The sequence below is a fragment of the Onychostoma macrolepis genome, chromosome 24 (genome assembly GCF_012432095.1).
Source record: "Onychostoma macrolepis isolate SWU-2019 chromosome 24, ASM1243209v1, whole genome shotgun sequence".
Classification (NCBI taxonomy): domain Eukaryota; kingdom Metazoa; phylum Chordata; class Actinopteri; order Cypriniformes; family Cyprinidae; genus Onychostoma; species Onychostoma macrolepis.
Genome location: NC_081178.1, coordinates 16,097,327 through 16,124,024, shown reverse-complemented (window position 1 = coordinate 16,124,024; position 26,698 = coordinate 16,097,327). Strand labels below are relative to the sequence as shown.

Here is a 26,698-nt window from a genome sequence, read left to right as displayed (position 1 = left end):
AATAAAATAGTTTTCTGCAAATTCTTGTTATGCATCTTCCAAGTACCACAGTGGTAATTTTTTAATCATTTTTTAAAAGTTGCATACCAAAGTCATGGCAAATGCTATTTACACTGCTATATAGACCTATTGTAAAAATCATAAAAAGATCAAATCAAATTGTTTTCTGCAAACTCCACCAGATTCTTGTTCTACATCTCCCCAAGTACCACTGTTGTGATTTTCATGTTGCTTCATTTTTTAATAATTGCATAGGCCTACTAAACTCATGACCAATGCTATTTACTACCTCACTGTAATATATTTTAAAAAGGAATAAAAGGATAAAATCAAATTGTTTTCCACCAATATGCAATTATTAAAAAATGATACTGTAAAGCAACATGTGATACAGTGATACTTGGGAGATGCAGAACAATAATCTGGTGGAGTTTATAGAAAACAATTTGATCTTATCTTTTTATGAATTTTTAAAATGTCTATATAGCAATGTAAATAGCATTTGTCATGACTTTGGTATGGAATTATTAAAAAATTATACAGTAAAACAACATGAAAATCACCACAGTGGTACTTGGAAGATGCATAACAAGAATTTGCAGAAAACTATTTTATTTAATTTTTTCTTTATGAATTTTTTCAAAACAAAAACATTTTACAAACCCATTTGAAATGTTTTATTGAACATTTAATACATTATGAATACAATTAAACAATAAAATACCATTAAATAAGAAGTGCCTGTATAATGTGTTGTTAATCAGCTTATTATTATCCAGACTGGGCTTCAGTTTGATACCTGATCCTACCCACTCTTTAAAAAAAAAAAAAAAAAAAAAAAGATTTGCTATCATTACCACGCAACGCCATGTAGACGCGCAACAAAAGTTTCGGCGCAGAAGGCGTGACTGCAGTAGTGAGAGACGTAAAATAAAACCGCGAGCTAACATGAAATACTGAGGAAAGCTGAGTTAAGAAATACTACTGTAAAGTACATATTTTGTATTTTATTTTCAAGTTTGTGGTCTTGTGGTCGTGTCGTCTGCATCGGAGGAGTAGGGGGAGAGCGGGGACGGTTGCAACAGGGGACAGTTGCAACATGACTTATTCCTCCGATCAGGAATGAGGTAGAGTGATGATACTCATACTGCACATGCTTAGTTAGCCCCTCCCCCGATCTGAAAGAAGTCAGCCATTTGTGACCATTCCTTCAGGGAAAAGCTAATTTTGAGGTAAAAAAGTATTTTTTTTAATGTTCAGAATATTTCTCATACTGCCTAAACTGTTTTTGTGAAGCATTATTCATTCATATAATTTAAATCAGTGTTTTTTTTAGCTTCTAATAGGCATAGCTATCAAGTGTTAAAACTATTGTATCTAGCTAGTATAGTAAGTTTCATCATGGCTGACAGAGTGGGGACAGTTGCAACAGCATGCTGTTGCAACTGTCCCTTATCACAACATTGATGTAAAAGCTTGTCATATTAACATAATACAATTATAATTTCATGGATTAATAAATAACCCGTTCAATACCCAGGTATCCCTCCTTTTTTAAGTACATACTCTCAAACTAGGCCACAGTGTAGTCTGTAATTTTTCTTTGTTTACAGTATGCCACGAGCCACGAGAGAGGAAACACACAACAGATAGGGGTGTCCCTCTACCTGTTCTGAAGTCAGCAGCAAATATAGTGAAGGATGAACTCATTTATTTCTCTCTAAACCTCTCTCTGTTACACATGCATACACTATCTTACACACAGACACACACACACACACACACACACACACAGACAGACAGACAGTTCATTTCAGGAGTTCACAGAAGTAGTTCAGTAAATTTTCAGTCTAGATTTTCATTAAAAATATTTTGTTGGTCAATTTTTTTTTAGGCCTAATAATTAACCAAAACATGATTGTTACTTGTTCTTTTACTAGTCTTTGTATTTTTATGGCCAATTTAACAAATTCAACAATTTAACCAATATACATTTTGTATGTTCACAAATAAAATAAAGAAATTGCAATATAATGTTATATAATGTTTCTTTATTATTACATTTTAATAAGTGTTGCAACTGTCCCTGTGGACTGTTGCAACCGTCCCCTGCTAGGGGTCAGTTGCAACGTTTCACTTTGTCTGTTCAAGTTTAAATTGTACATATATTATCATATGTATGCATGTAACAGCACTGTGGTTGGGTATCTGACAGATGTGGGTTTAATATATAAAGATTTTGGCTTTCCACAAAAAACTGTCTCTGAGAAACTGAAGGAAATACAAAAAGTGTTGCAACCGTCCCCACTCTCCCCTACTGGAGTCTTTTCCTGTGATTGCCGTCGTAACAACAGGTGAGCTTTCATCAACTTAACTAATGTTACTAAAGTAGTCAAATTAGCCACGGACTGCTGTTCTCCACTAACTTAAGGAACGGGCTAGCAATATATTAATATAGTAAGTTTTGCTTATAAATATAAAAAAATGTGGTAACACTTTGCAATAAGGTTCATTAGTTAACATTAACGTCAGTTAAAAACATTAATGAACAATACTAATACAGCATTTATTAAGCTTAGTTAATGTTAATTTCAGCATTTACCAATGCATTATAAAAATCACAAGTTGTGTTTGTTAACATTAGTTAATGCACTGTGAATTTACATGGAATAAACAACAACTGTATTGTCATTAACTAACATTAACAAAGATTAATAAATAGTGTAATAAATGCATTGTTCATTGTTTATTCATGTTAGTTAATACATTAACCAATGTTAACAAATGACAGCTTATTGTAAAGTGTTGCCAAAAATGTTTATTTTATTCAAAATGTTTGTATTACTGTATGGTAGTTTTTTTCTGATCATAAACTATAGTAAAACTAAAAGTGTGTTGTGACTCTGTCTGTTACAGGAGATTTCTCCAAGCAAAAACAGGATCCTGAATATGAGGGCAGAATCGTCATACAGCCAGCTGTCCGTTTTACAGAAATGCAGAATTAGGTAACCCAAAATACATTTTGTTTTACATTGCATTTACATTCATGCATTTGCCAGATGCTTTTAGCCAAAGCAAGTTATATTGTATTTAATGTAGGGGAGCACGAGACACAACCTAATACTGACTTTCTTAGCATGTGTAAATCCACGTGGGGTTCAGAGTATAATTTCTTTATACACTTTAATTTCACACTTGTCTAGTACAAATATGTTGCGTTGTTTCATAATTACAGTGTATATGCTTTTCGTTATTTTTCGTGACAGCATGCCCCGTAGGTGGGGTACATTGTAACATGTGAGGGGCACGTTGTAACATAACCATATGACAGCTTAAAATATTATCTGATCTAATGAAAAAATATACAAGACAAACTAAAATATTTTGTCAATAAAATAAAATCATTAACTTTTTCAAATGCTTTACATTTCTTGAAATAACAATTTCTGAACATTAAACATCGATTCTCAGTCTTTATTCACCTGCTTCTTGTGGCTTCTCATTGAAACTCATAAAAGTAAATGGTGTAAATTGCATCGCTAATGTCATAGAATAGCATAGTTTAATAATAGCGGGGCACATTGTAACACAGTGTTATAACGTTCCCCATCTGTGCAACTGGAATTTAAAACTGGTTAGTGTCTTCTGCTAGTTAGCAAAGCATTATAAAACTATCTAAACTGATACCAGATTGGAGATTAAAATAATAGCAGATTTTAAATGAATACTAAAAACTGAGATGACAATTTACTTCAGCCAGAAATGTACTTCTGCTTTGGTAGAATTAATATTCAGCGACATCTTCAAAAGATTTTTGAATTTTGGTGCACTTTATTCTCTATATAGTGTTGATATGGCAGTAGTAAATACTGTAAATTTGGTTATGCTAGCATGTGTGGAAATATTTAAACCATGTGTGTTACAACTTACCCCGTGTTAGTTTGTGCCCTGCGCTCCCCTACACATTTTATGAAGTTATTCAGTCCCTGGGAATCAAACAGAGGCGGCGCTAGGGGTGTGTGCGCATCAAGATTGAGTTTTCATGCGCATTCAAATTATTTCTATTGAACTTAAACAGCAAAATGCAGCTGCTTCAGGTATCTTTAACTTACTGTAGCCTATAAATTCATAATACCGATATCCTCATCTGACAAAATTAGATTACTGTTACTGTATAGCAACAAATATAGATTTTTAATCATGGTATTATAAGCACAGATTTTCTAGGACACACACACACATTTAGAAATGACTAGATTATTTGAACAGATTGGTTAGCATTTAGCATGGTCTGTGGCAGACTTTACTAAGTGTCAGGGCAACAAAATTCAATAAACAAGAAGTTAATATTAAGTGATTTAAATCGAAAAGAAAATATTGTCTTTTTTCGCAAAAACGGTTCTAAACAAAGCCATGTTGTGCGTCTCTGCATACAACAGTGTTTCATTACTGAAAGAATTTACCTTTTTAGAATGCCTTGAATCAGTGATTCACTCATCCATTCATAAAAACAGTTTCTTTGTTCCTGAAAGAATCAGCAGTTTTTAATGAATAGATTGAATAAATGACTCAGTGGCTCAGTCATTAAGACAGTGGCTTGCTGCCACCTACTGGTAATTTTAGTCTCATTTTTAAAAGTATCATTATATATTTTTTTCTATCATTTTATATTTATATGTTTATATTTAAAACATTAATTTCATAATATTATTTATGCAATTTGTAAGTGCAAATTATAATTAATTACACTTGTCACTTTAAAAAAAAAAATTAAGCCACTTAGCCAATGTAACTTTTCAGCATAGCCTGTTTTATTTGACTTGTATCCCGTGTATTCTGATACATAAATGAATGTCTCTGGGCTAAGCCCCGGATATCCACTCACCCTGGAACCGCCCCTGGAATCAAACCCATTAATTCAGCATTCTAGCACTTTGCTCTACTGACTGAGAATGCATTGTAATGGATGCTTTAATAATTTGAATGTGATGAATTATCAACTAATTATGTACCTTCCTTTGTGGGTGCATTCAGATGTAGTATATAAGGTTTTATTAACATCAAAGTACATACAGCACCAAGTTTGACAGTTGAGGCAAATTCTGTAAACGCTACTTTGAAAAATAATGATTTTTTTTTTTTCTTGTGCTTGCAGGTTCATTCAGATCTTTGTGGCACCAAATGCATTGAAAGTCACAGGTCAGCTGGAATTCTGGAAAGAGGGTGCAAAGAAAAAGGATCTGCCTGAATCCCATCCTGCTCTTTCTCATCGGAGAGCTTGTCAACTTTGTCAAAATTACTGAAATTTAACACAACACAAACTCATTTTTACTGTATTACTTGATTTTATTAACACTACCAGTCAAAAGTTTTTGAACAGTAAGATTTTTATTGTTTTTAAAGAAGCCTCTTCTGCTCACCAAGCCTGCATTTATTTGATCCAAAGTACAGCAAAAACAGTACAATTTTGAAATATTTTTACTATTTAAAATAAATGTTTTCTATTTGAATATATTTTAAAATGTAAAATGTATTCCTGTCATCAAAGCTGAATTTTTAACATTATTACTCCAGTCTTCAGTGTCACATGATCCTTCAGAAATCATTCTAATATTCTGATTTGCTGCTCAAAAAAACTATTATTATTATTATTGTGTTGAAAACAGCTGAGTCAAATTTTTTCAGGTTTCCTTGATGAATAGAAAGTTCAGAACAGCATTTATCTTAAATAGAAAAATTTTATAACATTATAAATGTCTTTATCTTGAATTGAAACCATCCTTGTTAAATAAAAGTAGTAATTTCTATAATCCCCCAATGTTACAAAATCTTTTTATTTCAGATAAATGTTGATCTTTGGATCTTTCTATTCATCAAAGAATCCTGAAAAAATTTACTCAACTGTTATGATGATGATGATGATGATGATAATAATAAATGTTTATCAGTATACTAGAATGATTTCTGAAGGATCATGTGACACTGAAGACTGGAATAATGATGCTGAAAATTTAGCTTTGATCACAGGAATAAATTACATTTTAAAATATATTCAAATGAAAGCTGTTATTTTAAATAGTAATAATATTTCACAGTATTACTGATTTTGCAGTAAATAAATGTAGGCTTGGTGAGCAGAAGAGAATTCTTTAAAAATATCAAAAATCTTACCGTTCAAAAACTTTTGACTGTTAGTGTACTTACTTGGTTTTGCTTTTCAGTATGTGTATGTTTTGCCATGATACAAAGTGCCCAGGGGGCTGTTGTGATGCCCTTTTTTCAGCTAGTTCATCCTAGAGATCAAGACTTGTAATTTGTACATTACTAAAAAGAAAATGTTCAACAATTAAAAAGAATATTATCAGAGCTAATGCTCATTGTTATTGTGATTTCTATGGGGTTGGGGTGGTAAAAATCATGGATTACAGTGCTGTATTGTAAACAATTTGATTGTTTTTTACAGGTAAAAAATGTTTAAACTACATGAAAATAAACACTACAGCACTGATACTATAAATGAAAATACTGTAAATGAAAATACAGTAATACTGTAAATGAAAATACAGTAAAGCCATTATTATACTGTAAATGCAATTACAGTAACCATTTTTATAGTAAATTACTGGCATCCAGCTGCCAGTAAATTACTGTAAAATTTACAGCAACCTTTTTACAGTGTAGAAGATACAAGATACGCAAAGAAGATACAAGAAACACTGTATAGGACAAGGCGCCATCAGTCCCGTTCAGTGATTTTAGTTTTGGGTAAAACCAAAAATCGCAGGGTGCCAAATCTGGGCTGTGGAGGGCTGAGTCACCTGGGGGATTTGATTGATGTTTCACCAAAAGACGCATCTCAGACATATTGCATCTCAGAATCAGAAAGAGCTTTACTGCTAAGTATGTTTACACATACAAGGAATTTGTCTTGGTGACAGAAGCTTTCACAGTACAGACATAATGACAGTGACAAGACAGATATTAAAAAAATTAAATTAAAATGGAATAAGTAAATAAAACACAATATACAAAGTAGACAATATACTGTATGTATGTATGTACATATATGCAAATGCAGGGTTATGTAAATAAGAGGTATGGTGTGCTAAATAAATAAGTATAAATAGTGCCATTTAATGAAGTCCACTATCATCTCCACTGTTTTGAACATGTTCAGCTTTAGGTTGTTGTGACCGCACAACAGGAAACTGGTGATCCGCTGACGGATGGAGACGGGCACAGAGAGCTGGGTTCATTTGTAGAGGAGGAGGTTAGGGATGATAGTGAAACAGGATCCTCACATAAGTATCTGCTTTGTCCAGATGTTGCAGGATGTTGCATCATCCACAGACCTGTTTGCTCGGACTTAAACTGAAACGCTGACTGTTTTCTATTGTCCTCTTGCATTATCAACACACCTTTTTCCTGTTTAACAATGTAAATCTGCTTTGACACAATCTGTATTGTATAAAGCACTATATAAATAAAATAAATCAATACATTTAGATATTTTAATAGCCTATATATAGCAAGTAACTTAAATGTATCTCAGATACATTTAATTTGTTAACTATTTTTTTAACTAAATTTTTTTTTAAATTAATTAGCAATATTCTGGACATTTTTGTGTATTTTAAAATACATGAATAATCGTATATATTTAGATAAAGTCACCTTAAAATGAATTATATTAATTTTCTATAATTTGTTAATTCCTCATTCACACAATTGCTCAATCCAGTTTTTACCAAAAGTGTACCAATGTGATCTAACCACTGGTACCATCGCCCCCCCAAGTAAGGAAAAAAAAAAAAGAAGTAGGACTTTTATTCTAGTTGGCAAAACAAGTCCCGTTTCCGTAACTCGCTGAATGTTTTTTGTTGTCGCCCCCCTCCGGTCACATCAAGAATGATTTATTTGACGCTTAATTCACTTTCATTTTCATTCTTTGTGCTGACTAACTGTGACTTCTCGTCGTTTCGTCGATAACAACTGAATCCCATCTTCTCTTTTCAACTAAAATCCCACGGTATCCAGTGGGATAAGATATTAAACGCGTGTTTTTCCTGCAAACAGCTTTAATAAAGTTTTGCAAGACAAATCGAAACGATAATTCTGCAACGATGACTTCCTTAGACATGAGCCCTGCGTCTAAGAAACAGGTAGGGCGCCTATTTTAGGCCCGAAACTTGATTTAAACTTATTTACGACTGTATATTGGGCAGAAATTATGCATTTTGAGTCTAACCTGCTTATAAATATAAGCCTATATATTGAACCTGTGTTTGTGTGGCAAGTTTGACAAACACTTCCTGTGTAACTTTGCAGGTGGATGGATTCTCCAAAAAAATCACCAAGGAGGTAATTATACATTTATTCAGTCACGCTCTTTCATTACTTTTAAAAATGTACCACAGTAATTGTAGTTTATGCCAAAAATACCACAGTTAGTCACTGCAATAAAACTGAGCATTATGCTCTATTATAAATATAAAAGGAAATACATGACCGATAGATTCAGCTGTAATGAAAGTTTGTTAAATTGTCAAATGCTTGATTGTTTTAATCAGGCCGAACAGTTGATCTCAAACTTCTTCCCTGAGAAGATTGCAGAGATGGACAACATCTTACAGGTATGAAGTCCTTTATCATATGAATATAGAAGGTGCGTTCATCAGCATTCACATTTGTTGAGTATAGTTTGTGCTGTGGTTAAGAAATGTTGAATTTTTATTATTGTGTTATTTAGGGTTCCTGTAGTCTGAAGGATCTGTCAGTCCTCAAGGCTCCTCTGGATATCCCAATCCCAGACCCTGCCAAAGAGGAGCTCAAGAGGAAGAAGAAAGAGGAGGTAATCATAACACATCATTTATTATTAACAAGCATAATTGTTCACATTTATTTCTTTTTAAATTAATAGATTTTCTGATTGCAAGCCAGTCTGTGGTTTGGTTTAAGTAATTGATTAGGCTGGTCATTTTATTCACACAGAAAGAGGCCAAAGAGGGAAAGAAGGATGGAGATAAAGAAGAGGATGAAGGTAAATGTTTAGAAGCTATTTGGAAAATGGAACTGAAAATGTTACTTGTTCGGTTTGCTTTTCCCTAGACCTGAATTCCCCCACATCTGTTTAATTCTCAGCATGAACACAGGGTGGCACTGAGTCACTGTTAATATCATAGAAATTATACAGAGAAAGTATTGCATGTCTTCATCCATCTCTGTGCTTACAAGCTAGTGATTGGTTCCAAAGTGGTGATTTGAAGAGCACAAAATTAAACTAATGATGTTAATTGTGATCTGAAAGGTCCTCCCTGTGGTCCCATCGCCTGCAATGAGACAGTAGAGAAACTCCTCAAACAGATCAAGCCTGAGATTCAGACTCTGAAGGAGTGTCTTAACACGGTGAGGAAGTGTTGTCATATATTATATATCATATATAATTATGCAGGTCTCAAAAGTTAAAATGACGTATGTTGAAAAGTCAAAACCATCAAAAAAATGTGTTGTTTTTTGATGGGTTTGACTTTTTAAAAAGTTTTTTTGATATTGTAATTAATCAACTGTTTTATGATCTATAATAAAAGTTTAATTCGTAGTTCATTATATACTCCTTGTAGACATTTCATACTGTATGCTGGCTCTGATAAATTGAATACATTGTGTAATATTTGTGTTGTGCACCTGTGCAGGTGTCAATGTGGATACAGCTACAGATTCCCAGGATTGAAGATGGGAACAACTTTGGAGTTGCTGTACAGGTCAGTTAACCTATCTTTTGTCACGCTTACTTGAGACAGAATGAAATAACATTTGTCAAGTGATTAATTCTTATGTTTAGCTTAGATTTAAAAAAGAAAAAAAAGAAAGAAACCTTCAGAAATAGTTAATAGGTTAACTTAACCAATAATTAATATGTAGTTTATCTCAATTACTCAAAATGTGTAATTCATGCGAGTTTTATAAATTTGTGTGGATGACATTTTTAGCAAAATATATATGATTTTATATATATATATTTTAATATATATATATATATATATATATATATTCACCTATGCACGTGCATTGCTTTTACTTTAATAATATAAATTACAGTGTTAAATTACATGATTATTGAAAAGTTTGGGGTCAGTAATTTTTTTTTTTTCCAACAAGGACACACACTACATTGATCAAAAGAGGCAGTAAATATCTATCAAATATCTTGCAAAAGTATTCATGCCCATTCATTTTTTTTTTCACGCTTTATGTTTCTGCCTAAACTGCTTTAAATTACTTTTTTTCCACATCAATCTACACTCCATACACCATAATGGTAAATCAATGTATTTAAAGCAGTTTAACATAAGGCAGCAACATAAAAAATTAAGGGTATGAATACTATAGGCACTGAATATATATATATATATATATATATATATATATATATATATATATATATATATTTCAATTGCAGTTTTCTCAAAAATATTAAGCAGCACATCTAATTTCAACATTAGCAGTAAGAAATGTTTTTGGAGCTCCAAATCAGCATATTAGAAAGATTTCTGTAGGATCATGGAGTAATGAGCTTTGCATCACAGGAATAAATTACATTTTAAAATATACTGTAATAATATGACTGGGTGAGTATAAGGGACTTCTTTCAAAAACCCAAAAAAATCTCACTGACCCCAAATTTTTGAACGGTGGTATATTTCTGTATAATTCAGTTTGTGTGAATTTTATTTGAATAAAAGCAAAAATGTTCCTACAGGAAAAGTTTTTGAACTGCTTACCAACACCCGCACCAAGATCGAGGGATTCCAGACACAAATTTCCAAGTAAGTGACCAGACTGCATTACAAACACAAACACCTTTATTATAAATACTTTTGTAGTCATTTTTTTAGACATGAATTTGCAGTTGTGACTTGATTCTGTTTCCTCAGGTACTACAGTGAGAGAGGAGATGCTGTAGCCAAGGCTTCCAAACAGCCACATGTGGTCAGTTTATTTAATGTTAGATTTAGCTAAATTAAACATGATTTCAAAAGTCTTTGAGCTTCTGATAATGTGATTTTGTTGCTTGGCAACAGGGAGATTTCAGACAGCTTGTCCATGAACTGGATCAGCACCAGTATTGCGAGTTGCGCATCATAGTCCTGGAGATTCGCAACACTTATGTAAGTTCAGTCTCAACTTACCCTAAACAAAACATCATGTGATTATGTGTCTGGTAAGACGGCTGTGACTGATTTCATCCATTCCTTCAACTCTAGGCTGTGCTGTATGATGTCATCACCAAGAACTGTGACAAGATTAAGAAGCCCAGAGGAGACTTATCTTCAAAAGCACTTATCTACTGAGTACCGCAGCCGATCTGCACTGACAAGACACACAAACACACATTTCCCGTGTCATATTGAGTTTCACATCCACAGTCACACTGCATTGACTTAAGCTTCAGTTACATCAACAGAACCTACTGTAGTACAGTTTCTACTCAATAAAGACTATCTAAATGTGCTATCTCTCATGTTTTTATTCAAAATGTCATAAAACTGTTTTATTACGCTTCTAATTATTAACGTAGAATTTTGCTATTTATTTTTTCATATATGCCACCGTTTAACATGATCAGTACAATTTTACATCAGAAATGAATACTTTTATTCAAAACATTTTTATTTATAATGTTACAAAAGATTTCTGTTTTAAATAAATGGTTTCCAAAAAATATGAAATTATGAATATAATATGAAATTATGAATATAAAGTGTTAAAAATGAGAGTCTAAATAAGAGTTTTATACACGTGTAGCAGAATATACACCCATGAATATTTATTTATTTTACTTTAATAATGTTAATTATAATGTTAAATTACATTGTTTTTTAAAAGAAATTAATACTTTTATTTGACAAAGACACAAAAAATTGTCGTAATGGGGTAATGAAAATTCAGCTTTGACATCACGGCAATAAATTATATTTTAAAACAGATTAAAATAGAAAACCGTTATTTTAAATTGTAATAATAATCCACAATATTACTGTTTTGCAGTATTTTTTATCAAATAATTGTAGCCTTGGTGAGCATACGAGACCTCTTTCAAAAATGTAGAGAAAAAAAAAATCCTGTTGACCCCGTACTTATAGATCTAAAGAAAGGTATGTATATTTTTTGACTTTGACACCCCTTTATAAAAGTTGTACATTTTTATATATTCTGTTTGTCATTTTCTTAACATTCATGTTGTCCCATTTGATGCAGTATTACATGTGTTATCTGAAAGCAAAGCTTTTGGTCTTCCAACACAGCACCAGGCAGGCTTTAAAACATACCGGCCCTTATAATAAAGGCCCTTCCATCCCAGATACCCAAGAGCTCCTCCAACCAGCTGGGAGGGGAACAGCGGAAAGTGTGCTAGCAAGCAAACGATCAGGAAGATCCAGAGACTCATCAACAACACACACAACAAGAAAAGTATCCTCAGCGGCGTCCCTACAGGCTTTCCTAGAGCCATGCAGGGCCTAAAAACCCCTATTTCTTCAGCGAGAATCAAACAACATAAACTCAGAATGAGGATGTCATCAGACACCTCACATCCCTGCCACTGTAGGCCGGCCGCGTTACCCTTTTCCTCTCTCAGTAGTAAAAAGGGGCCTGTAGACTCCAGGAGCTCTCTGGGGTTCCTGTGGATTTCTGTGGGGCTTTGAAGTGCCTCAAAACAGCTTCCAGAGGCGTCCACTAGGAAGGAGAGGAGATGGCGGAACAGTGTCCACAGCGTCCCGGCCACAGCGAGTCGAGAGAGGTGACGGACTGAGTGAATGAACGAGTTACTGATGCAGTATGAGAGAAGAAAGATGAAAGAGCCACATAATACACAGGTCCAGCCCCAGCATGAATGCAGGAACAGCCTGTGAGATCACAACCACAATAGCTTATAAAACAAACAAGACAAAGGAAATACAAAATGGTAAATGAACTAGAAATGCATTTATTATAATAAATAAACAACCTAAAATACAGTACATCAATAATAGCAGTACACATTTAAATACGCACTAAAACGAATGAAGTTCTTTAATTCTAAGTTCATTCTCTTCATTATGTAAATGATTTTTGAAATGTATGGAAAGAGACTGATGTACAGTAATAATCTTTCAAAAACACTCCCAATATATATATATATATATATATACACATACATACACACACACATATTTTTATTTATATTAAAATATTAAGATTTACAAAAAAATCTCAAAATTCAGTGACGTTTATACTTATAAAAGGGAACGTCTGGAAATAAAACAAACGATTTTCAGCACTGCAATTGAAATATATGACCATATAAAAATTCTTCATAATATTTAATATTATACATATATATATATATATATATATATAATGTAATACTTTAGTATAGGGACCAGTTCGCATTATTAACTAGTTGTTTATTAGCATGCCTATTATTAACATGTTGGCTGTTTATTAGTACTTATAAAGCACATATTCTGCATGACCATATTTTGCATCCCTAATCCCACCCAATACATAAACTTAGCGACTACCTTACTAACTATTAATAAGCAGAAAATTAGGAGTTTATTGAGGCAAAAGTCGCAGTGTAATGGGTTATTAATGGCGAGAATTGAACCTTAAAATAAAGTCTGTTCAAATAAGTTCAATTTGTTAACACTGAACTACTGTGACCATTTTTCCAGCAATTCAGTTGTTTTTTCTTTATATATTGATAAGAGTTAAACAATATATTTATAAAATGAACATTACCTAAAATAATTTTATTTATTATTTTAAAATTATTTAATATTATAAACACACACACATATAAATATACAGGTGCATCTCAAAAAATTAGAATATCGTGAAAACTTATTTCATATAATGTAGATTCATTACATGTAAAGTAAAACTATATATATGTGACCCTGGACCACAAAATCGGTCTTAAGTCACGGGTATATTTGTAGCAATAGCCATAAATACACTGTATGGGTCAAAATTATAGATTTTTCTTTTATGCCAAAAATCATTAGTATATTAAGTAAAGATCATATTCCATGAAGAGTTTTTGTAAATTTACTACTGTAAATATATCAAAACATCGTATTTGATTAGTAATAGGCATTGCTAAGAATTCATTTGGACAACTTTAAAGTCGATTTTCTCAATATTTAGATTTTTTTTCCATCCTCAGATTCCAGATTTTCAAATAGTTGTATCTCGGCCAAATATTGCCCGATCCTAACAAACCATACATCAATGGAAAGCTTATTTATTCAGCTTTCAGATGATTTATACATCTCAATTTAAAAAAATTGACACTTAAGACTGGTTTTGTGGTCCAGGGTCACATATGTAAAATAAGATCAGCTTCACAATCAAAAACTGTTAAGGTAATTCTAGTAATTCTAGAGTTAACCAGAATAAGATCTTGCCTGTACAGGTAGTGATTCTTGTTGCCAAATATGCTGTATTTGGAGACCCAGAGACTCAGAACAGGTCCAAACATCACCAGCACAGAGAGGAGGAAGTGAAAATGTCTCCTGAATAAGAAATGAGCCAGTAGTCCAGCTGTGAGATCAGTGAAGTGCACCAGAGCCCAGTGCAGAAGCTTGTTGACAGAGTTATGGATCTTATAAAGTATCTCCTTTAGTCCACAAAAATCCATCTTGGTTTGCTGAGGGCAGAACTTCCACTGCATGTTCAACAGATGGACTAACTGAGGGAAGGAGAGAAATGAGATTGTTCTACCATCTGTCAGCAGGGCTATTAACTACCCTTTTGTTTTCTCAGCTGAGTTCAACCTGCTGGTTTATGTCACACTTCCATCATTTACCCTTTCACTCACAGTCCTGACAACATTTTACTCCCTAACAGCTCCAAACATTCCCATCTTATCAGCTTGCTCTGTGTGTGTGTGTGTGTGTGTGTGTGTGTGTGTGTGATATAAAGCAGTACAGCAACATTCCCTGTGTGGTTTCAACCGTATTTAGCATCTGTATCTGTGATATGGATTAAAATAAACTTTGGCTTTGGAAAAAAAATAATAAATCATACTAAACACACACACAAAACAAACACACATAAAAAAACAAACAAATATAAAACATACCATCTAATCTAGTGCATGTATTGTGTTTCTTCTAAACCTTTTTGGTCACTTTATTTTAAGGCTCAATTCTCACTATTAACAAACCATTAACTATGACTTTTGCCTCCATAAACTCCTAATTTTGTGCTTATTAATGGTTAGTAAGGAAGTTGTTAAGTTTGGGTATTGGGTAAGATCGGGGATGTAGAATACGGTCATGCAGAATATGTGCTTTATAAGTGCCAATAAACAGTCAATATGTTAATAATAGGCATGCTAATAAGCAACTAGTTAATAGTGAGAATGGCTCCCTATACTAAAATGTAACCACCTTTTTGTTATTGTAAGATCAACATTTGCTATAAACAAATATAAACAGATGACTGGTGGATGGACTATTTGATTATTGTAATAAATGTGCTCATTCAAGGTGTTTTCCCACCATTTATTTTTATTTACACTACTGTTCAAAAGTTTGGCAGCAAGGTTTAAAAAAAAAAAAAAAGTCTCTTATGCTCATCAAGGCTGCATTTCAGTAACATTATTAAATACATATATATATATATATATATATATATATATATATTAATTAAATAGGCTGTTTTCTATTTTAATATATTTTAAATGTAATTTATTCCTGTGATGGAAAAGCTGAATTTTTAGCAATTTTTAACATGGTCCCTCAGAAATCATTCTAATATACTGATTTGGAGAAACATTTCGTACCATCATAAGAAGAAAAAAAACAACAACTTTAAATCTTTATAACATGATAAATATCTTCACTGTCACTTCTGATCAATGCAATGCATCCTTGCTGAACAGAGGTATTCATTTCTTTAAAAAAATTAAAAATAAAACTCTTACTGAGCCCACATTTTCAGGCTAGAAAAGACCATGTTCTCCTCTTTAGCTTCACCTTCTGTTATTACAATATAGCAAATATACAACACTAAATATACAGACACTGTCACTGTCAATGCGAGTACCTAAATTCTGACCTTGTTTGAAAATAATTTTATAAATGCATGTAGCACATGAAAAATTGGCTTGCAATGCAAACTAACTGTATTGCTTGCAGCTGGCTGAAATATCTGAGATGTGATTTATAGTCCAAACAAAGAAAGTTGTGTGCATAAGTTTAATTATTCTTGTAAAACAATTTTGTGAGTGTTCCAATAAATTCTAAATGCACTTAAATCAGACACAAATCAAACCTCTGCGTCAACAGAAACATATCTGCACACACACACACACACACACACACACACACACACACACACACACACACACACATACGCATAAAGAAACTCACTCCCGTACCCGTAAACTCACAGCTATGTCTCCACACACGCACTTTTAACACACATTCAGAGTTTTGACAAAGAAAATATTTTTTTTACATTGAACTACAAAATCAAATCCTGAACATTAATAGCAATAAAATATCTTACAATATTTAGAATTATTCCCAGAATTCGAAAACATGTCCATTAGGTGTAAAATATTTTGCTATATTTCATTATGCAAGTATTGCTTTTTTTGGGGTAAAAGCAATACAGTCACCATACAGTAATTTGTCAAGCGAAGCAGTTGTGTTTGTGCCTGTCTGAAATCATGCGTTCTTTATATTGGTGAAATTCACTCAAAGTCTTTCACTTAAGCGGTCATCTCCGAGCTGAAAGAAAGGCGTAAAAAAGAAATTACAGCACGCCCCATGTCCATTAACTAAATGATCCTTTTACTTTAAACATATTTGTATCATCTTTTTGTGCCGGTAATGTGAAATAAAAAAAAACACCTGAAGAGCCTGCCTAACACTACATCAATATATGATTTCACAAAATTCTCTGTACCAAATTTGTTCTCTTTTCTGATTTGTTTTTTCTTTATTCCTCCTTCATTCCATTCCTGCAATGATGGCACCATCTACCTCTGACGTCATCAATAGCGTTTGGTTTTCATGTCCACCATATCCACGTTCATCCTCTCTCGATCTTTGTCCAGAGGGTGGTTCTGCGTGTGTTCCCACAGACGGATGGCACCATCCCACTGAGCAAACGTGATGAGAAGGAAAAAGGACAGCCAATGAGTTAAAAAAAAGTCTCATGGTCTTACAAAGGTATACTGTATTACATAGTATATATATTTTTTTTTTCTTAGTCTTAGTCCTGTGTCAAATGTCCTTTTTAGTTTTTATGAAGTATAAGTTTTAGTTGACTAAACGGGTGGGAATTTTAAATCGTGTGAACTTAAACTTCTGTTCATATTTCAGTCATGCCACATAACAGAGCTGGGTAGCAACTGATTACATGACAAATGGATTATGTAATCAGATTCCAAAGATTAAGTACTTAGATTAAATTACATTTTAAAATACTCGTAATCAGATTGCAGTTACTTTTTATGGATTACATATTATTTACACAATAGGAATAATTAAATTTTCCTTTCTAAAATAGCCTGCCGGATATAGACATTCAGAAATTCATTACATTGATTATAATTTTTATTTGAATGATCACTCAGTTGGTTATTTTACCATGCATTCATTTGGAAGGCATTTGTCTTTCACACAGTTCACAAATTCACCAACTTTTTTGTCATCTGAGCTTCTCTCACCAAATATATTTTTTATTTGAAGTACCCCTGAGATTTTAAAATGAATATTTTAATAATGAAGTATTACATTTGCATGTTCACAGTTCTCTGACATTGGTTATGGTCACATTACATAAAGGTAAACAAATAAAATATTTCATTTTTTCCGTAAGTGTTTTATTTTGATTCATTTTAAAATTATTTCTTTTAATTTAACATTTTTATGATTTAATTAATTATTAGTTTTTCATTAAACTCACAAACCCAGTTTGGGAAACATTGATGTAATATAATGTTTAATGCACTTCATGTTGTTGATAACAACAAATGGAATATATTTTCTTATTCTGTGTGTTTTTATATCAATATGGTCCAAGATTATCCTATTTAAATCAATGTGAAAAACGAGAAATCTAAAAGCAGTCTGATTATATTACCTAAAATGTGTAATGTAATGGATTACGTTACTAACTACAATTTTTGTCTTGTAATTTGGAATCAGTAACAGATTACAATTTGTAAGTAATCTACCCAGCTTGGCTGCATAATGGTTGAACCAATAATCACAAAATTATAATCGTGATTGCTATGACTGTTCTCATTTGAGAAATTTCATCAGAATTATAGCACTTTCAGCACAAATCAAGGAAATGTCATATCATATACAGGGTTTATTTTACCTATCCTATTACTATTAACCATCTTGTTTCCTGATTTATTATATTAGCCCATCATTAGCCCTACATTATGAAAACTGGTAAACTCAAAAGTTTCTCTCAAAAGCTAAAACTAAGCTGAATTTCCTATTATTCATTTCAATAATTCCAAATTATATTCATGTTTTTCTATTGAAACGACAAAAAGACTTTGTATTACGGCAAAGAGTTTGCGTAAGTGCATTTCTTAAGCAACTACAATTGCAAACATTATTGTTGAGTTACATGTGGATTTATAAATTCACCACTGAAGTGGTTTCATTGCAGATTTAGTTGGAGCAAACCGCACAAACGTCCATGTGAAGGAACACAAACTGGCCGTATTGTTTTCAGATTATCAGTGCGGTTTTCTTAGACCGGAAAGTACACGGTTGCCGGGTTTAAGTACAAGATTAAGTAAAACATAGGGGAAAATGTATCCTTCCAGGAGAAAAGCTCTGATTGGTGGCTCTTGATATCTGGCAACTGCAAGAACAAAAACTTCTGGAGGTCTACATTTTTCCTCTTCTTTTTTTGTTTAAAAATATAGAGATTTTGAATGTATAGTTTTTATTATAATTTTTTATATTACTGTAGTCTCATCTTTTGTTGTCAATGATGTTGACCATAGATATAGTCACAGTGTTTAATGATGTTGTGTCGCCTTGCCTAGTCTTAGTCGTGAAAAAAAAGGTTGTCAACAAATACTTTTCATCGTTGTTTTCATTAACAAACTAAACACTAGTATTAAACAATGGTTTTACTTACAGAGCTGCTGACCATGTTGTTGTGATACGGGTGCCAGCTGACGTCCCTCACACATGCGTCATGATTAGACAATTTGGACACAATGGCTCCTGTCAACACATCGTAGACTACAAAAAAGATGGGAGGAGGTAAAATATTGCAGATTTGGATAACAATAAAAAGTCAGTTTTGAAAAACTATTTCACACTTGCTATTATTCTCCACTTACTGACGATTTTGCCTGTTGAACAGCCTGTGTAAATAAACTTCTGTCCAGTGCTGAATTCAGGGGAAAAGCGGCAACGAATTAGCGTGTGCAGAACCCCATGACCCCTGTAGGTCATCACAGAGGTGTCGCCAGTCAGCTTATGCCTCTTTAGTGCTGCAGGCCAACAAAATGAGTCAAAACAGGTGCTTTGTGTTCATGTATAAAATGAATGTTGACAATAAACAAGCAGGTCTTTTAAAGTTACTCAAACATAGTAACGCACCTCTCTGTGGAACCTGCTGCCAGCGGTAGTCCCAGTTCTGTTGTGTGACAGCGAGCCGTGAAGCTGCGAGCCCCTCTTTGGGTGAAAACTTCCTCACGTCCCACAGCTTAATAGTCTGATCTTTGGAGTTGCTGATCAAGTACCGAGCGTCGCCCTTTAGGACAACATACATGCATATATTTGAACAGTCCAAATCTTTAACTGTTTGACTACCTTCATCTTGTTCGCTGTGACATACAATACATGGCCAAAAGTATGTGGACACCCACAGTTTGCTTTTATGCACCTGGATGCAGCTGGAATAGACAAACCCATTAATTAAAAGGGACTGGCATGTAGTTTAAATAAATACTTAATATAAGTATTTACACAAAAGGCTGCTCTGCATTCGAGTGTATATTTTTATGGAGGAATAAGAATATCACTTAAAAATAAAATAAAGAAATCAATAATGTATTCCTTAAAAAAATAAAATTTAAATAATGTTATATTATTAATAATAGCAATAATAAATCATTTATTTGAGTTTAAATGAATGCATTATTTTTTTTCATTCTTTTAAAAATGAATTAAATCTATATACATTTGTAAATTTTTAAGCATCAATAGTTTTAAGTATCTTCTAGTATTTATTTGCCAGTTTGTTTTGATTCTTTTACATAAATTGATAAATGATTCCTCTATGTACACTCCTGTTTAAAGTTTGGAGTCAGTAAGATTTTTAAAAAAGAAATTAATACTTATATTCAGCAAGCATGCATTAAATTGATCTAAGGTGACTTTCACATTGTTACAAAAGATTTCTATTACAACTAAATGCTGATCTTTTGAACTTTCTATTCATCAAAGAATTCTGAAAAATGTATCATGGTTTCCACAAAAATATTAAGCAACTGTTTTCAGCATTGATATTAACAAGTAATGTTTCTTAAGCACCAAATCAGAATATTAGGTTGATTTCTGAAGGATCGTGTGACACTGAAGGCTAGAGTAATGGCTGCTAAAAATTCAGCTTTGCATCACAGGAATAAATTACATTTTAAAATAGAAAACAGTCATTTTAAATAGTAATGTTTACTGTATTTTTGATCAAATAAACGCAGCCTTACTGACCCCAAACTTTTGAACTGAAGTGTTTATTGTACCATGCTCACAATCATCTGGTTTATGATCACATATTATTATGTAAAAGGTTTGTGCAGTGTGTTGTAACTGCAGTATAAAACACAGTATCTTGACAATAAGACCATCAAAAATGACTGTGTGAATTGTGCTTTTATACCTTGCTGTGTATGAAGGTGATTCCATCTCTGTGTCCAGCCAGATGACCCACAGGCTGTGGTCTGTCTTCTCTGAGGGTGCGTCTGTCCCATACCTTACACAGAGCATCATCACTGCCTGAGAACAGCAGCTGTGATGAACTGTCGGCAAACGCTACGGCATTCACATCATCCTCGTGAGCGTCGATCTGAAAGATGGTGAGATAAACAACCGAGTTCACATGAGTCATGCTACAGAGGGCAATGTCTGGATAATGTTCTCAGTAAATCTAACTTGCATATCAATGACCACATTCAATTCAGAACGTTAGACCTTTGATGCACTGAGACCGAGGAGCTGTAAAGATTACGCAAGGCTTAAAGTCACAGAACAGCTGAGAAATTTGAGAGGCTGACAGTAGAGTTAACTGATATTGATCCAATAAAAGGTAAAAACCATGCACCATTAATTCAACATTTTCTACTAACATTTTTCAGAAAGACATTAACTGTATTTAGAAGTGTAGCAGATGAAAACTGACCAAACATTTTTGGGTTACAGATAATGGGGTATTTGTGACTTTCTCTTCCACTAGCCTCTGAATAAATATTTTTCTTTGAATTTTGTCCCTGGATTAAGAATGTAATCGTATGCCCTTCTATTCCTTTACTAATGTGTGAATCATACCTTTAGAGTTCTCTTGTTTTGTTCACGATCAAACACATACAGGCAGCCATCATTTGCACTATTTGATAGAGACAAAAAGCATCTCAGTAAAAATAAAGGAACACTTTAGATTTCTGTGTATGGTAGGTGGTTATTCTGCAATGCAATGCAATGCAATAAAATAGTGGAAATCAGAAAAGCAAAACAAATTTTAACATGTTTAAAAAAATATATATCCAGATTTAAAAACTAATAATGAGTTATTAAAGGATTGCTTTCTGGGGTTAGTTTTCTTAGACCATAGTATGTTACTAACCCGCCTAAAATTTCTTTTCCATCTGTGGATGCTGCCAGTGAGAAAACACAGAACCTCCTTTCATCAGGACTGAAAGAAGAAAAGACACCTGTCAGCATCAGCAACACTAACAAATACAGTCATTTCTATGGTGATTACATTCAATATACCACACAGGCTATACTAAAACATAAATAAATATAAATCTTTAAACATCTAAACTAATTTCCATTCACACAGCTCTACCTTCCTTGGAGATGAACAGAGCAAGACCAAACCTCTAAAAGCATAATATTAGTTTATTATCACAGGATGGTCACTAAATATTATGTAATGCAGAGAAGACGTCAACATGATCATGTGAATTTAATGGAAGAGGCAGAAAGACACGCTGGCACAGTCGACTATTGGCATTGTTAGCATATCTGAAGGTGTTATGGCACTTTAATTATAATTTCAATATGAGGGGTTACTGTTCTTACATACCGTATTATGAGAATAAACACATGATTATATATAAAAATAATAAAACAATGAACCAATTAGTAAATAATTAAGAATTGTCCTTAAAATATACAAAAGCAACCACATTGGGACATTACTTTGAAAACAAACTTCCTTCAGATTACACTTTGCCAGCGTGTTCAGTTTTGGTTAGCTCACAGTCACATGATGGCTGTAGTGATAAATGATTATGGAAATCTGTTCTACTGTCTGTCATCCACATGAAGAGGAAGCGTACAGGTGATTACCTGAGTTTTAATGCTAAAATGTACTATGAGGAAACACTAACTTGAGGTCCAGAGCGGTGTGCGTTTCATTGTCCCCATCTACACTGCACACATGGACTAAAGTGAGGGAGCACAGACAGATATGCATTACTGGAATAAATGACAGTAGTGCCAACAAAGCAATTTAAGTGACCTGGCCCTGTCTTACTGTAGTCAGACCAACTGGAGTACAGCACACAACTTGCATCAGGGGTGAAACACACATCCAGAATGCTCCAGCCCACGTCTCTGGCCTTCACTGTTTTCTTTAGTGTAAAACGGCCCCTGCTAGTATCATATAACCTGATATTCTGATCTATAAAAACAAAGACAGAAAAAGGAGAGTGTAAGATACTGTTTGCGCTACACAGTTTAATGATTTTCGCATGTTTGCTTTTGAAATAAATCGTTTATGCTCATGGAGTCTGTTTTTATTTGATCAAAATACAGTAATATTGTGAAATATTATTACTATTTAAAATGCCAATTTTCTATTTTTCAATACTTAAATGTAATTTATTTTTGTGATGGCAAAGCTGATTGTTCAGCAGCGATTACGCCAGACTTCAGTGTCACATGATCCTTCAGAAATCATACTAATATGCTAATTTAGAGCTCAAGAAACGTTTCTTATTATTATCAATGTTGAAAACAGCCGTTGCATCATATTTTTGTAACAACAACAAGCATTTTTTTCATTTGAACTAGAAATCTTTGTAACATTATAAATGTCTTTAGTGTCACTTTATCAGTCTGATGCATTTTTGCATTTCTTAGAAAAAAATAAACCTTACTGACCTCAAACTTTCGAACAGTAGTTTATGTACTTAAATTAAAGCCAAAAAAGATTGAAACAATTACAATATTGGACTTTTGTAGAACTTTGTTATGCATTTGAACATATCTGAGACATGACTGACATTTGGAAAGTCTTGAATTACAATTTCACCTTGACATGCAGACAGGAACATGTTTCCCTCATCGCTGTAGACTCCACAAAAGACTTTCTGCTGGTAGGTGTCCTTGTATACCACATGATTAGGCAGGAAACTATGAGGAAATGTATATGATTTACTATACGTATGCAAAGACTGATCAGTTTTAGAAAAAAAAAAAATCTGTATTTCAAATGTAATATGTGACTCTGTTTCAGCATGAAATATACATTATTATTGTTGTTGCATAACATTTATGTTGCTCTTACTGTGAACGGATTCGGCTGCACTCTCCATGAGAGAAACTTGACCCGCGACACCGTCCCTGTTCCCGCTTCAGAACGAAATACACAGATTATAGAAAGTTGCAGATTTGTGAACACTACTCTATTTGGCTGTATAGAGATTTCCTGATTTCTTAATTACAAATCAGAAGAGCTGCAAAGTAAAACAGCTGAGCTGCTCATTCAGACTCATTGTATTGTTACTATACATGCCCAGCACATTAAGATATACATCCATAGACCCATCTTACCTCTGCTATCATATGTGTGAAACTGTGTCTGCCCTTTATGCCTGAGGAAGCAGTGGCAAGCAGGATCTGAGTGTGGATCTCACTGCGGTCAACTTCCTGTGTGTCTGGTTGGGCATCCACTGAGTGAGAAATAACAAGGCATAGTAAATGACCACAGAATTGTGTTTAATTCAATGGCATTTCTGGCACCACTACTCACTTTTATAGACTGAAAATGATGCCATATAGTCCATAATTCTCACCTGGAGGGTCATATCGATGTCCAAGCCGCCCATCCCAGGCCCCATCGCTGTCCTCATCCGAGTCTGAATATGACTGCACGAGCTGTAGGCCCGTCGCTCCACTTCCATGGACCAGGCGGACCTGGCCCCTATAATAGAGAAAAGGGAAGAACACTTTTCAATACCCATAAGACAAAAGAGGAAGCAGCAGAGTTCCAAAACATGTTTAAAGTGCAGCCCCAGACAAAGGGATCGCCAAATAAATGTTTTGTAGGTTATGCATATACTGTAATTACCTTCGCAGTAGGTACGCCAGAACTTGTGCTAAATCAACGTCCTCTTCAGATCCTGACTGCCTCTCAGCCTGTGTGTGACCCGTCTGGTTGGAATTCTGGTTGGATTCTGGTTCTGACTGGTCTGGGTTGTTGCCAGAGCCCCGACCGGACATCCCAGAACTGGACTGAGAGCCCATAGACTGATTGTCTGCCAAATAATTTATTCAGAAATTAGCAATGCAAGCAATTACATTCAAGTCATTATAAAAAAGCAAGATATATTATAAATAATGCTAACATTTCTTACAGTTTTTTTTCAGCTGCTTACACACATTTTCAAAACTTTGCCTTTTTTTCCAGAACTTTACACACAAATCCAAGAATTGCACACACAACATGCAAAATGCCTCACATCTCTTGCAAAATGAAACACTGCATTCAAAATATCACAAACACATCTCAAAAGCAAACACCTTTGCCATAACATTAATTCCTGTTACATTTGTGTGTGTGAATTGTGTGTTGTGTTTTGCAAAAAGTGTTTTATGAGTCAAAGGCCAAGAATTAGTGTATGGTTTTGCAGATTTGTAGTAAAGACAAGTAAAGATTTTGAGTGTAAGCAGTTGAAAAAAAAAAAAAAAACAAACTGTAAAAGACACTGAACACCATCTTTTAGTAATTAGGTCAAAAATATCACATAGACCCAAGTAATATACCTGTGATGGCAAAACTGAATATTCAGCAGCCATTACTCCAATTTTCAGTGTCCTGTGATCTTTCAGAAATATGCTGATTTTGTTTTGACATTTCTTCTTATTATTATCAATACTGAAAACCGTTGTGATGCCTAAAATTTTGTAGAAACAAACATTTTTTTCAGGATATTTTGGTGACTAGAAAGTTTGAAAGAGCATAATTTATTAGAAATAGAAATCTTCTGTAACACTATAAATGTCTTTATTGAAACTTTTGATCAATTTAATGCATTGCTGAATAAAAACATGAACTTAAAAAAAAAAAAAAGAAGACAAGATTTACACATTTTCACTACAGGACTTTATTAAGGCTTTTTATGCATTTTAACATGTTTGAGAAATACTAAGGAGAGAAAATTATTATTATTACTTTAAAAAGCAAGACAAACAATTCTAGGTTAATATTAAAGACATTTGACAATAGTTTTAGTAAAACTATAAATAATAGGACATACACCCAAATAATAAGAAATACTCTTGTCTGATCATAAATTTGTGATGGACATGTCAGAATGCATAAATGTGGATTACGCCAAAATTAACGCTGATGTAGAGCATTAATTGTGTGGTATGTCAGTGTTATTAACATCCGAATGTTTGCTTGTCTTGAGAAATTATGATATTAGACAGGTGATTTAAATTAATGTTGACATACAGCTGACAAAAGGCTGTGATGTAACTGACAAGCTAGAATTGAAAAGAGCAAATGTCATGGGACGAACACTTCATATAATGGTTTCATATTTACAAACTAAGAGTTTGAAAAAGCAAAATACATAAAAACCCAATTATTACGTTAAATATACAGCCAAAACAACCGTTTGTTTATAAGTTAGCGCTCACGCTAGCAGACTGTAAGCGACCTACAAAAGAGAGACACCTACCAGTTAAATGGTAACAGCGCTTTGACAGCTCTTTTGCTCCGTTGGTTTCTTCCTGCAGACTTCGGTAGATAACCACAAAACAGTGTTATCAAAAATTAAGCTTGTAAACGTGAGAGTTCAGTATGCTAAACGCTTCTATCTCCCTGAGTAGGTTTTAAGACTCTCCAGGTTCGTGACGCGCCATGTTGTTTACGGTCTCGAGACTCGCCTTCCTCTGGTCACGTGACACACAGAAGCTCTCCCACAGAGCAAACATTTATCAAATAGAAACAGTGTATTTACATAATTGAATATAGGACAACGAAGCCGTCTATATTGAAAATATTTATTTTTTGGCCACCAACTTTTAACACTATACTGCTGTGAAGTCATTGCAGTGTTTTGTACAAAGTTGTTTTATTATTATAGGCCTAATTATTAGTATTAATTTATTGCAAAAAACAAACAAACAAGTAAGTAAGT

General features: G+C 33.5%; 3 protein-coding genes and 1 long non-coding RNA gene across 7 annotated transcripts; 2 read left to right on the top strand and 2 right to left on the bottom strand.

The window, feature by feature from the left end:
• The first annotated feature begins 910 nt into the window (after positions 1 to 910).
• Positions 911 to 5,423, top strand: LOC131533417 (uncharacterized). Its single transcript, XR_009269101.1, has 4 exons — positions 911 to 1,232; positions 1,614 to 2,354; positions 2,917 to 3,005; positions 5,156 to 5,423. It is a non-coding gene; the product is annotated as an uncharacterized LOC131533417 (long non-coding RNA).
• A 2,480-nt stretch (positions 5,424 to 7,903) lies between these two features.
• Positions 7,904 to 11,511, top strand: psme1 (proteasome activator subunit 1). The gene is made up of 11 exons (XM_058765234.1): positions 7,904 to 8,162; positions 8,329 to 8,361; positions 8,571 to 8,633; positions 8,750 to 8,851; positions 8,992 to 9,040; positions 9,308 to 9,405; positions 9,693 to 9,765; positions 10,760 to 10,826; positions 10,935 to 10,989; positions 11,082 to 11,168; positions 11,265 to 11,511. The coding sequence occupies exons 1-11, from the start codon at positions 8,124 to 8,126 to the stop codon at positions 11,349 to 11,351; spliced, it is 753 nt and encodes a 250-aa protein (XP_058621217.1). The 5' UTR covers positions 7,904 to 8,123; the 3' UTR covers positions 11,352 to 11,511.
• A 234-nt stretch (positions 11,512 to 11,745) lies between these two features.
• LOC131533130 (fat storage-inducing transmembrane protein 1) lies at positions 11,746 to 15,499 on the bottom strand. Of its 2 annotated transcripts, none has more exons than XM_058765228.1 (2): positions 14,451 to 15,499; positions 11,746 to 12,905 (listed from the first exon to the last, which is right to left on the bottom strand). In XM_058765228.1, exons 1-2 carry the CDS (start codon positions 14,714 to 14,716, stop codon positions 12,236 to 12,238), a joined length of 936 nt encoding a protein of 311 aa, XP_058621211.1. In that variant the 5' UTR covers positions 14,717 to 15,499; the 3' UTR covers positions 11,746 to 12,235. The 2 variants fall into 2 exon arrangements, with proteins under 2 accessions (XP_058621211.1, XP_058621212.1); XM_058765229.1 differs by having other exon boundaries at positions 14,457 to 15,499.
• Positions 15,500 to 16,305: 806 nt separating this feature from the next.
• dcaf11 (ddb1 and cul4 associated factor 11) lies at positions 16,306 to 26,462 on the bottom strand. 3 transcript variants are annotated; one of them, XM_058765227.1, is made up of 16 exons: positions 26,237 to 26,462; positions 24,619 to 24,805; positions 24,344 to 24,471; positions 24,102 to 24,220; positions 23,836 to 23,900; positions 23,581 to 23,681; positions 22,801 to 22,947; positions 22,655 to 22,709; positions 21,883 to 21,951; positions 21,588 to 21,645; positions 20,923 to 21,108; positions 19,641 to 19,794; positions 19,379 to 19,531; positions 19,171 to 19,277; positions 17,040 to 17,158; positions 16,306 to 16,784 (listed from the first exon to the last, which is right to left on the bottom strand). In XM_058765227.1, exons 2-15 carry the CDS (start codon positions 24,792 to 24,794, stop codon positions 17,051 to 17,053), a joined length of 1,626 nt encoding a protein of 541 aa, XP_058621210.1. In that variant the 5' UTR covers positions 24,795 to 24,805; positions 26,237 to 26,462; the 3' UTR covers positions 16,306 to 16,784; positions 17,040 to 17,050. The 3 variants fall into 3 exon arrangements, with proteins under 3 accessions (XP_058621210.1, XP_058621209.1, XP_058621208.1); XM_058765226.1 differs by adding an exon at positions 25,314 to 25,444 and having other exon boundaries at positions 16,343 to 17,158; XM_058765225.1 differs by having other exon boundaries at positions 16,347 to 17,158.
• Between the last annotated feature and the right edge of the window lie 236 nt (positions 26,463 to 26,698).

Bases quoted from the DNA above. Each gene is read 5' to 3' on its own strand.
- LOC131533130 (XM_058765228.1), bottom strand. From the start codon at position 14,716: ATGCAGTGGAAGTTCTGCCCTCAGCAAACCAAGATGGATTTTTGTGGA. The intron at 12,906-14,450 runs GCAAGATCTTAT...GTGATCTCACAG, and splicing joins AAGAATCACTACCTGTACAG to GCTGTTCCTGCATTCATGCT.
- psme1 (XM_058765234.1), top strand. From the start codon at position 8,124: ATGACTTCCTTAGACATGAGCCCTGCGTCTAAGAAACAG. The intron at 8,362-8,570 runs GTAATTATACAT...TGTTTTAATCAG, and splicing joins CCAAAAAAATCACCAAGGAG to GCCGAACAGTTGATCTCAAA. The intron at 11,169-11,264 runs GTAAGTTCAGTC...CTTCAACTCTAG, and splicing joins TGGAGATTCGCAACACTTAT to GCTGTGCTGTATGATGTCAT.
- dcaf11 (XM_058765227.1), bottom strand. From the start codon at position 24,794: ATGGGCTCTCAGTCCAGTTCTGGGATGTCCGGTCGGGGCTCTGGCAAC. The intron at 24,221-24,343 runs GTGAGAATTATG...TTTCTCACTCAG, and splicing joins ACATCGATATGACCCTCCAG to TGGATGCCCAACCAGACACA. The intron at 19,278-19,378 runs GTAAGTGGAGAA...TCTTTTTTGTAG, and splicing joins TTCAACAGGCAAAATCGTCA to TCTACGATGTGTTGACAGGA.